Source organism: Protopterus annectens, chromosome 10.part0, assembly GCF_019279795.1.
Source record: "Protopterus annectens isolate FY-2018-M chromosome 10.part0, PAN1.0, whole genome shotgun sequence".
Taxonomy (NCBI): Eukaryota; Metazoa; Chordata; order Ceratodontiformes; family Protopteridae; genus Protopterus; species Protopterus annectens.
The window spans coordinates 1,647,795,173-1,647,807,705 of NC_056744.1; the positions used below are offsets into that span (position 1 = coordinate 1,647,795,173).

Sequence of the window (12,533 nt, forward strand, 5' to 3'; positions counted from 1 at the left end):
TACTATATCTGGTTTTCTCGTAAATGTTTTTTGAACTCTTGGTAGTGGGTAATCCCATGTGACACAAACTTCATCATTCTCTACAATGTTTTGTAGATTGTGATTCCAATACTGCTCAGCTACTTCAATACTGTAATGGTTTCACAATCCCCAATACAACAGTCTTGCCACATTAGTATGCCTTTCAATATACAAGCCCAGTGCCACTAGTATATTACACCCAGCAACATGTTGCATGACTGTTTCTAGTTCTGTTTTACAGAACCTGCATTTGTCTGTTTTTCCCACATGTTCAATAGACTTTGTAAAGCAATGTGTACATAGTCCACTATCCTGTGCAGTCAATGTTAACTTTTCATCTTTTGGTTTAGATTCACCTCTCCTTAACCATTCCTGCATCAGATCCTGATCAACATGAGGTTGTTCTAGGAGTTTTCTGTACCTGCAACTATATTTATGTCTTTTCCACATTTCTTGCCTTCTCATCCGCTCCTCCTCCTTATACTCTTTTTTTTTTTTGTTTTGAAACATTCAGTTGCTGCCTGCTTTTTGTCTATTTCTGGTTTGATTTCTATTTCCGCTTGACACCAATAAGATCCTGTTAAACTAAGCAGGAAAGTCATCTTAGACTTCACTATGCTTAGATCTGGTGAAGTCAGCAGATATGTATGCAGTCCTGTGATTGCAGATCTATACATGGATTCAATTTTGGGGAATCCCACACCTCCTTTAGAATGAGGAATATATAATCTTGGTATACACTGATTTTTATACTTCATTTGATAAGCGTGAAGCATTTTTCTTGTTTTCCTCTCAAACTGATCCAACACCTTTTGCAGCCTGTCAATCATCCCAAAACTGTAAGTTAGAACAGTTTCTCACCTGTGTGTGTTGTCAGATGGTACCTCAAATGATTGCTGCGTGTAAAACACTTACTACATATAGTACATTTATATGGTCCTTCGCCAGAGTGAACCATTTGATGTTTTCGTAGCTCACTGTTTTGCACATAAGACTTACTGCACTCAGTGCATTTGTACGGCCTTTGTCCTGAATGAATAGCCAGATGGAATGTTAGCTTTCCTTGTTGTGCAAAACACTTTTTGCATTCATCACATTTATAAGGTTTCTCTGCTGTGTGTATCCTTTGATGTTTTTTTAAAGAACAATTTTGTGCAAAACACAGACTACATTTAGCACATTTATATGGCTTCTCATCAGTGTGAGTGGCTTGATGGTACATCATTTGATCTCTGCTTTTAAAACACTTACTGCACTCAGTACATTTATATGGTTTTTCACCTGTGTGCGTGGTCAGATGGTACTTTAAATGATTGCTGCGTGTAAAACACTTACTGCACTCAGTGCATTTATAGGGTCTTTCCCAGTGTGAATCATATGATGCTTTCGTAGCTCACTCTTTTGCAGATAACACTTACTGCACTCATCACATTTATATGGCTTCTTTCCTAAATGAATGGCCTGATGGAATTGTAGGCTTCTTTCTTCTGTAAAACACTTGTTGCATTCATCACATTTATACGGTTTCTGTCCTGTGTGTATCCTTTCATGTTTTTTTAGACACCACCTTTGTGCAAAACACTGACTACATTCAGCACATTTATATGGCTTGATACCAGTGTGAGTGGCCTGATGGGATAGCAGACGATCTTTTTTTCTAAAACACTTACTGCACCCGGTACATTTATATGGTTTCTCACCTGTGTGAATTGTCAGGTGGCGTCTCAAATGATTGCTGCGTGTATAACACTTAGCACACACTGTACATTTATATGGCCTTTCCCCGGTGTGAACCATTTGATGTTTTCGCAGGTCACTCTTGTGTAGATAACACTTAATGCACTCAGTACATTTGTACGGTCTTTCCCCGGTGTGAAACATTTGATGTTTTTCTAGCTCACTCTTTTGCACATAACAATTACTGCATTCGGTACATTTATATGGTTTCTCTTCAGTGTGAATGGCATAGTGATTTCTAAGACGACCAAGACGTGTGAATCCCTTACTGCAACAGCACATTTATATAGTTCCTTTTCTGTGTAAGCTTTCTGTATTTTTTCACAGTCAAAGCTCCTGCTGCTACGTGCTGAGTGAAGCTTTGGTATGGCTGTTACCTGTAGCTCGACAAGGTCCCTGAAAGATGGAGTACATTGCTGCATGTCCTCTCCGGAGTGATGTAACTCGGGTGTCCCATGTAAAGGTTGCTGACTGCAGCTCACACTGTACTGTGGGCTTATGATACCTAAAAACAGATTATTAGTGTTTTATTAGAATGATGAAGCAAACGGGCTATAGTGCATGCATGCTGTAGTGGTGAAATTATTTACCATTAAAAACATTTTTTTCCCATAATAATATTTGTTCCAACTCATTCTGATTCATCATTTATCTGAACTTGATCACTGTGAGTAGATCTTTAGTTTACTTCCGTCACTTATACATTCCCACTGCCACCCTACAATTTTGTGATACCACCACTTGGCCCCCTTCCCTTTTCACCTTCTTCCTCCATGTTCACACTTCTGTTCTTGCTGTCTACCTTCCCAACGCTCAGCCCCTTAAATTTACTACTTAAGCTAATGTGAGACACCGACTTCACGATGTGGTCACGGGTCAGGCCTCACTCCACTCACCCTCACTTTGGTTACCAAATTTTGTAATGCACTGCTCTTTCTCTTTAGTCAATAAGCAATACCTTACCTCCTTGTCAGACTAAATAAGAATTCCTCTCTGCCTAAGCTCACTCCTTTTTTTCCATCTACTGCTTCAGTACCTTCCCCCAACACTTGCTTACACACGTGGTTGTTTAGCCAGTTTCTTTCTGCCTATGTTCACCCTCTAACTTATTTTATGCACACATATTCCATTTGCTTTAAAATGCTCTACTAATTTACAAACTCTGGTGTCATTTATGACCTCAGACTATGTGACATGATCCTCTATGCCCCACTGGGATATTTCCAGTTGTCTCTCTGTCACTGTAGATATCTTCTTTACTTTCCCACTCATACAACTTAACCACTCACTATTACAAAAAGTGCCTGCACAACATTTATTCTGGGTTATGCCTCCCACTTCCAAGTTATTATAGCTCAATTGTGTCACTAATTTATTGAAAATAATCTGATTCAACCAGATACTGGTAGCTTAAAAGTTAATTAATCTCTTACTAACAGCATATTTACTGACTAACTACAGACAGTAGACTACAGACTTCCTAATTTTGTCTATAATCAGTAACAAAACTACCTTGTATTTTAATCCAAAAGCACTCCAAACACCGGAAACCAAAAAATACAAAATAAAACACCGGAAAAATAAACCAAAACAGAGAACTATTTAATGACAAGAAATACACGTCAATTGATGTGTATTTCTTGTCATTAAATAGTTCTCCGTTTTGGTTTACTTCTCCGGTGTTTTATTTTCTTCCTTGAATTTTGCCTGGTCCATATATCCTAAAATACACATTGCACTTTAAACTGTATTGTAGTTACTCAAACTAAAAACTGGTTTGCACTATAGTGTCCATGTCTTCCATATTTCCATCTCTTAACTTCAATGAAACCGTCAACATGATAAACCTAGTTACATTGAAAGTACTATTTGAGCTTTATTTACTTGCATTTACCTAAATTATGGTTACTTTCCCATAATGCCATAGTATTTACTCTTCCAACTAGACATATTTTCTCAAAATGTTATAAACGTCAGTAAGAAACACATTTTTACAACTGGCATAAGTAATGACCTGATTACTTACTATGGAGGTAATTTTCAAGATCGTCTTTCTGTTCTGTGGTTGTTTTCCCCTCATCACTCTTTGAGAGCTTATCACCATCTTTCAACACAAGTAGCAACGTCTTTGAGGGAATTTTATATCCTATACAAAAAAATAAATAAATAAATGAAAACAAGAAAAAATGTATTTTGTTTAAACATGATATTCAGCTGGTCAAGCCCCATTTTAATTGTGACCAAAAGACAAAATCTCCACAAACTAATATAATGTATTAACTACAAGATAACCTACACATACGCATCAGTCTAAATTCTGAGGATTATTGGCAAGCACAATACAATATAATGTGTAGCACAGAGGCTGGAGAATAGACAAACAAAAATAACTACAGTTACTACTAATATTTACAGATCAGTGCTAGACAGTCTAGGAAAGTGACCTAGCAAGGCCAATGGAGTTTAAGAGAAAGCAAAGTAGAGGAAAACAATCCACAAGAATACAAAATGTAGCATCCAATCAATATGAAGGACGAAAGAAGGACAGACAGAGTAACGCAGGTACTTGGACTTTGTGAACTTTATACATAAAACAGGAGTGGGAAAGTGAACAAAATGAGACCAGAGCAGACAGAAGCTAAGAAGTACCCAAATTATTGGGCCTTGAATGTAAGATACATGGGAGGGGAGTAAAAAAAGTGAGGGAAGTGAGGTTAGAACAACGAGAAGCTAAGAGGAAGACAGACAGAGGGGACACTGTCAACAGAATGCACAAAAGAGGTGCTGTAGTGAATGGCAGAACAGAAAGAAGCAGGGAGGAAGATAAGATATGGAAATATAATAGAAGGACAAAAGATACCAGTGGAATTATAGCAGTGGACTAATACATGGCTCAGGGAGGGGCAGTTTTGTGTGAGAGAATAAAAAGAGATATTAGTGAGAAGAATAAAATGATGAAAGAGAGGGGTGAGAAGGCATGAGAAGAAAAGAAAAATATTAAAGATTAATAAGAAAATTTCGCAAGGGGAATAAATTCTAATGTGTGGCACAGATGCAATTCACCAAGAAGAATGGTGCCCACATAACAGAAGAGGGTGTGTCACAGGCAGGTATGTTTAAAACTAGAGTATTCAGAGCAAGTTAGAATGGATAAAATCAATTATGTAACAACAAAAGACACGATTTATGGAGCTAAACGGACAAGTTGCTTGAAAAGTGTCAGTGATGTCCAACTGTATGGCAAGCATTAGCAAGTTTCAGAGTTTCTACCCATGAAAAGAATCAATAAAGTTAAGACAGTGTCTCCAGTAAAAAAAAAAGATGGTATAGTGACACAGATATGTTATTAGACAATTCAGAGTCCATCAGAGCCAATGCATCCATGCCTCACATGTCGTGCCCGACTCTCCTAGGGACCATGCGAACACTTGCCCTCATCCATGAAGTATACATGGCTAGGAAGGAACAGAAGTAGATTGCCAGGAATTTCTTCTACATCACATTAATGTGCACACACACACACACACACACACACACACACACACACACACACACACACACACACACACACACACACAAAGAATACAACTTGCCAACTGCATGACATCTGGGAGGAAACCAGAGTACTGGGGAAAAACTCATTTGGAACACAGAGGGCATGCAGACTCGACACAGGGCGCACCCAGCCATGAAGCAAACAGATCATTTCCCTGTGCTTCTCATTGTACCAGTGTGCCACTCCTGCACTCCAATGGGTAAAATCTATTAGCTGTCATCACACAGGCATGACCTGTTGAGCTAAATGGACAAACTTCACCAAAGTATCACTGCTGGCCAATGGCATATGTCGGGGGTTAGCAAACTCCAAAGGTTTTATCCATAACATAAAGAGCTGAGAAGGATCCAGGTAATGCAGATAAAGCTGGATACCTGAAGGATAAATATACACTGCACTAATGAAAATTAATTTCTTTTGCTCCACTCCTCCTCCTCTGACCCACCATGGCCTACCCTGCCAGCTTCTCCACTGAACCATTTATTGCCCCTGGTAAAAATGCTATGGCACATTTGTTCTCTGTAGCAAGGGCAGAGAGTACCAGGAGTGGCACTAACAATCCAAGGAGGATTAGGGTATTTATTTAATGAGCATGTATAGGGAGTCAGGACCACAGTGCCCAGGGGCATTTGCAATGTAAACCGCCCCTCCACAAGACATGAGGAATTACCCCTGAATCCGTCTAAGACTCCTGGTCTCTATTGGGAATTCTTCTGTGGACAGTGCACTCACAACCACATAACCACCCTGCCATATGAAGAAAGGTCAGCAGATGTAAGCCTCCTCATTCCTCTCCCACCCACTGCCTCAAACACAGAACCAGGCCACTACGTAAACTCATCTGGGTTGTACTCAGGGCTTTAACACTTCATGCATATGACGTCAGAGGGGCAGAAATTATTTTGAAACAAGTAATAAATTGCTCTTATTAAAAACTGCTAGTGATAGTTTAGGCATTACAACAATTACTAAATTAAAAGAGTGTAACAAAGTTTGCAATTTTATAGAAGGCAGTTTGAAGCGTAGTGCCACTATCATGTGATAAGTTAAGTGTGCTGTACATGTACATGGAATGAAAGAACACAATTATATATGTACATGGAATGAAAGAACACAATTATATATGTACATGGAATGAAAGAACACAATTATATATGTACATGGAATGAAAGAACACAATTATATATGTACATGGAATGAAAGAACACAATTATATATGTACATGGAATGAAAGAACACAATTATATATGTACATGGAATGAAAGAACACAATTATATATGTAAATGGTATGAAAGAACACAATTATATATGTACATGGAATGAAAGAACACAATTATATATGTACATGGAATGAAAGAACACAATTATATATGTACATGGAATGAAAGAACACAATTATATATGTACATGGAATGAAAGAACACAATTATATATGTACATGGAATGAAAGAACACAATTATATATGTAAATGGTATGAAAGAACACAATTATATATGTACATGGAATGAAAGAACACAATTATATATGTACATGGAATGAAAGAACACAATTATATATGTACATGGAATGAAAGAACACAATTATATATGTACATGGAATGAAAGAACACAATTATATATGTAAATGGAATGAAAGAACACAATTATATATGTAAATGGAATGAAAGAACACAATTATATATGTACATGGAATGAAAGAACACAATTATATATGTACATGGAATGAAAGAACACAATTATATATGTACATGGAATGAAAGAACACAATTATATATGTAAATGGAATGAAATAACACAATTATATATGTACATGGAATGAAAGAACACAATTACATATGTAAATGGTATGAAAGAACACAATTATATATGTACATGGAATGAAAGAACACAATTATATATGTACATGGAATGAAAGAACACAATTATATATGTAAATGGAATGAAAGAACACAATTATATATGTACATGGAATGAAAGAACACAATTATATATGTAAATGGAATGAAAGAACACAATTATATATGTACATGGAATGAAAGAACACAATTATATATGTACATGGAATGAAAGAACACAATTATATATGTACATGGAATGAAAGAACACAATTATATATGTAAATGGAATGAAAGAACACAATTATATATGTACATGGAATGAAAGAACACAATTATATATGTACATGGAATGAAAGAACACAATTATATATGTAAATGGAATGAAAGAACACAATTATATATGTACATGGAATGAAAGAACACAATTATATATGTAAATGGTATGAAAGAACACAATTATATATGTAAATGGAATGAAAGAACACAGAGGTAAGGTGCTCCTTAGTGATTGCTGGGGGTTTCTGGAACTGTAACACCTGAGTGGTGGGGGGAATCCACTGCTTTGAGTGGGGGAAGGCCACACTCCCCTTTCTATAAAAAAGGAGGGGCAAAGACAAGAAAAGAGACACTCAGTGCTCAAGTGGAAGGGTGGATACGTGTGGTGAGAGACTGAATTTAAAAGGAGAGTAAGTACTCTAAGCAAACCATGTTTTGTGTCAGAGATAGAAATAGCCTACAAAGGAGTCACAAGAATTTTGGGACACTTATGACAGACTAACCAATAAACTAGATTCTGAGTCACTTAAATTGAGAAATTGTGAGTAATAAACTGAGTTTACTTCATCGTAGGTTAAATAAAGCCCACTTAAATCTGAAGCAAAGTTTCCAGTGTTTGCTTGACATTAAAAAATACAAAGCAAACGTGACATTAATCAAACGTGCTCTTGAAATGTGAGCAAAGCATATAGATTCTTTCCTTTTACTAATGTTAGAACAACCTCTGACTTTGTAATTAGAAGGTCTGCTCAAACATGCTGAACTGAATTAATTACAACTATACTGCATTTTCTAACTGACAAAGTGTATTAAATTAAATTATCTAGTGTGTTCCTTTCTTATGTGCCGTCACTATATGAATTAACATACAAATGAAAAACAGGGCTTTCTAACCAATCAATCTGCTTTCCGCATTTTGTTGCTCGGACTAAAATTGCTTTGTTTCTTGTTGGGAGGGTGGCCTAATGGTTAAGATGTTTGCCTTACAAACACAAGGTGCAGGGTTTGAGCCTCACAAGGGATAACTGGCTAGGCTTAAATGTCTCACTAATACTAATTCATAGTACTAATCTATGAATGTATAATGATATCTTAGATAAGTATTCTTTAAAAAAATATATATACAATTTTATGTAATGAAACCACTAATCATTTACGTATGGACTGATAATTAATCTTCAACTGAAAGTGAAGACATCAGCCCTACGGAAGTTTCACTTCACTGCACAGTTGTCTGCAGGCTTTCCACAGCTCTGTTTTTGAAATTTCCTTTAGTATTCTGAAAGATCACCAATGCTACACAGTTGAGAAAAGCTGTTCAGCATTTTGGGCTTGTTAATTCCACTTTACAGAAGCTGAACCTAATTAACGACTCTTTTGGTAAAGCAATCCACCTCCTTGACCGATTTATTAGAATGATGCAAACACCAGTGCTAACTAATAAGACACTAAGAAAATAAAGATATAGGGAAATGCAGAGAAAACCATGTAACTCAGCATTTTAATGCTGGTATTACAATCAAGTAATGGGCTGAGCAACTGAACAGAACTTCCTGATGATTCTGCTACTCACTATATGCAAACCATCCTCAATGGGTCACAGATGGATGCAACAAGTTTGTAATTTTATGGGCTCCCTACAGTTGACTTCCACTATCCTGTGCAAATGCAGATGTTTACCTTGCATTTTGATCCTTGGGTATTTTTGAAGTTAGTTTTAACTGTACTCTGTTGCTTTACAACTGTTGCAGGAAATTTTCTCAATGGGGAAGACACTGTGTGATGTACAAATCTCTCTTCTCCGGCTGTTTACATAGATCCATCAGTGAGAAAGCAGTTGTGGAGAATACAAAAATACCCTGTCCCTACAATCTGCTATATGTGCCCCTTCTTCTTCCCCCATTCTTCCTGTCTGGAAGGACTCCTTCACATCTCCTGGACATGTCCTTGTGCACCACTATCATGCCCCACATTTTTTGATCTCAGGTGAGGAGAGCTTTAACTCCTGTAGTCCCAATCATAATCTTTCTCCTTCTCTCTGATCCAAGGATCTTTCTAGAGTATTTCTTCTGACTTCCATTTATATAGCCTTTGTTCACTGTGTTAATCAGATTAGGCCAATGGTCTCTTTTCAATTGAGCCCTGAGGTGGTAGTCAAACTGACTAGGGGAAATGTAATGAGGACACTAGAGAACTATTTCTACCCTTTTATAAGGGGGGCAAAAGCATGCAGCACCCCTAGAAACTGAATACACTAACTCAGTGGTCACACAACCATGCAGAAAGAGGATAATTAATGAAATTAAATTACAGTGGAACTGTTGTTCGACTGTAACCACCAAAAACAAAAATTTATCAAAAATCAAGGCACGAGATAAATACATGCAACAACCAAATCTATTGCACCTGAATAAAAATACACACACACGGGTGTATTATAATTTTTTAGTTGAGTCACATAATATTTTAAACTTCATATACAGCAAATAATCCTCCAAAACTTCTTCTTTGCAGGGGACCAAGCCAATTTACACCCTCCCACTTGTAATTAAACATTTGGAATTCCTGGCCAAACAACTACAGAAACAAAGAGAAAACACCACACACGGTGAAACACTGCTGATGCACAGACTTTGGATATCAGCAAAGTATATATGGTGCACTAGACTAGTCTACCGTGCAATTACTACCACCCTAAATCACAACAGCATTACTTCTCTATAGCGTACTACACTTTTCTATCAAATGTGTTTATCGAGTCTCAGATCAAACTTTTATATATACATATAGATATATGGCTCACTTGAAGCTTAGCAACCCTATCGGTCATCCACATCTGTTAAGCTGACAAAATTTAGTTTACTAAATAGATGCTTGACAGGTATGCAAGATCACACAGTTCTCAGGGTTGGAAAATATGCCCTTTCCCCAAAAGTGTGCAATCTCGGAGTTAGTATATACTAAGTAGCAGGCTGTATGAGTGATGCAGGCCCCAAATGGGGGGACTGCATGGGGGTTTGCACCCCTGCAAAAAACAAGGTCTTAACAAATTTTTGAATTTTTGCATCTGCAGAGATTATAGATTGATGTATAGCAGCATGTCAGTGTTTTCAAAGCTGACATTTTGTTTTCGACTTTAAACACTGACATTTGGGTATATCACGTCCTTTCAGTATATATATATATATATATATAAACATATACAGACACACACACACACGCACACACACACACACACACGCACACACACACACGCACACACACAAATTTATTTTCTGAATTAGAAAAAGATGAGTGGTGCAGTTCAGAAATAACATGTTACATAGAAAGGACATTTATATTTTCTAGAGTTTTCAGTTAAAACGTTTAGGATAACACATTTGGGTTAACTTACAAACTGCAATGAGGATACTAAACCTACTGAATATACTGGAAAAACAAAAAGCAGGAGTAACTTTATGACATTCAGGACAACCTAGTGTGTGTGTGTGTGTGTGTGTGTGTGTGTGTGTGAGAGAGAGAGAAAGTGTGCCCGTGCCAATGACCACAACTTCATTTACAAATGACTAAAATGGAGATGCAATTTGTAATGGAATATTTAGAGAAAAATTATGTAGTTTCATTTAGAAAAGGCAGTAAACTGAGACATTGGTGTTTCAACTATGTAGAACCAGAACAAACAAATCCAGTGATGGAAACAGCAGGATAACAGAAAATAAGTGAAACTCCATGTAAAAATAGAAATATGAATACAAAATAACAAATAGAAGAATGGGAAATGCAATAGGAAAAAAATGACAAGAATGGTCTAGGAGGTTTCTTAGAGAAAGATTTTACATTATTAGAAGCAGAAATGCCATAAAATATAAATAACAAAAGGGAACAGCTGGGGGAGATGAAGATAAAAAAACAAAAGCAAATAGCAAGGAAAGGTGATTCAAACCAATGCAAAAAGGTAATTTATCCTTGTTATTAGTAAATACTAACAGCTGACAGAATACTTAAAGATGATTAATCATTTTAACGTACTATAAAGAAAGAAATGTGGGAATTATATGTTTGCTAAATAATATATCAATACTAGAAGTGCAGGAGAAACAATTTGAAATACTAAGGTGAAATTTAACGTACTATAAAGAAAGAAATGTGGGAATTATATGTTTGCTAAATAATATATCAATATTAGAAGTGCAGGAGAAACAATTTGAAACACTATGGTGAAATCAGGTGATATGGAGTGCGGGAATGTATAAATGCTCATTTATTATGATATTATGGAATGCAAATGAAGGATGGATTAATGAAACAGATATTGTGGGGCTAGAAAGCGCTGTAATTACAGATTGGAAAATTATGCAATGAATAGTACAAATAATAGTTATACTTACACTGACATACAGAAAATGAGAGAATTATTTTATAGGGTAATAAGGTATTTATTGCTTAATATGGAATACTAATATTAAAATATCTGTAATTTAAAACAGTGAGAGAAGAACAGAAAAACATGCAGAAATATACTCAGATATATGTAAAATGTTCTAGCCCAAGATAAAAATAATATAATAGAAGTAAAAGGATAGAAATTGACTAAATCATTTTCAAAAAAACTTTAAAAGAGGTGAAAATGGGTGATGAATCAGTAGGCTTTCCAGATCATATTGCAATTTGTGCTCAGTTTGGAGAGGATAAAAATATGTATAATGGAAAGAACAAAAAAAATAATAGTATGTGAAACCTTAAAATGAATGACACAAGATAAAAAGAATTTGTACAAAACATATACAGATGAGAGAATTATATGAAGACTGCAGGGAACGGTGGGAAGACTATGAAGTGAAATGCAAGAATATGTTTATGGATTCTGAGACAGACTGGCACAATGGTCTAAAAGACATGTATAAGGAAAAACAAAATCTAGAGAGGAATACATATGAAGGTGAATATTAAAAACGTTTAAGGCAAATCGTATTAATAATGAGATAAAAATACAGGATGTACTGCCAAAACAAAAGTACGTGACAAAGGAAGAATTTAATCCATTGTTAAGAAGGCAGGTTAACTATACGGTTTTGTGGCAGAGGTATAAAACATGAGAGAGATA

The 12,533-nt window shown here is 36.1% G+C and overlaps 1 protein-coding gene across 1 annotated transcript; it reads right to left on the minus strand.

The window, feature by feature from the left end:
- Positions 1 to 1,240: 1,240 nt before the first annotated feature.
- LOC122813848 (gastrula zinc finger protein XlCGF71.1-like) lies at positions 1,241 to 4,055 on the minus strand. The gene is made up of 2 exons (XM_044086385.1): positions 3,785 to 4,055; positions 1,241 to 2,263 (listed from the first exon to the last, which is right to left on the minus strand). Exon 2 carries the CDS (start codon positions 2,038 to 2,040, stop codon positions 1,327 to 1,329), a length of 714 nt encoding a protein of 237 aa, XP_043942320.1. The 5' UTR covers positions 2,041 to 2,263; positions 3,785 to 4,055; the 3' UTR covers positions 1,241 to 1,326.
- Between the last annotated feature and the right edge of the window lie 8,478 nt (positions 4,056 to 12,533).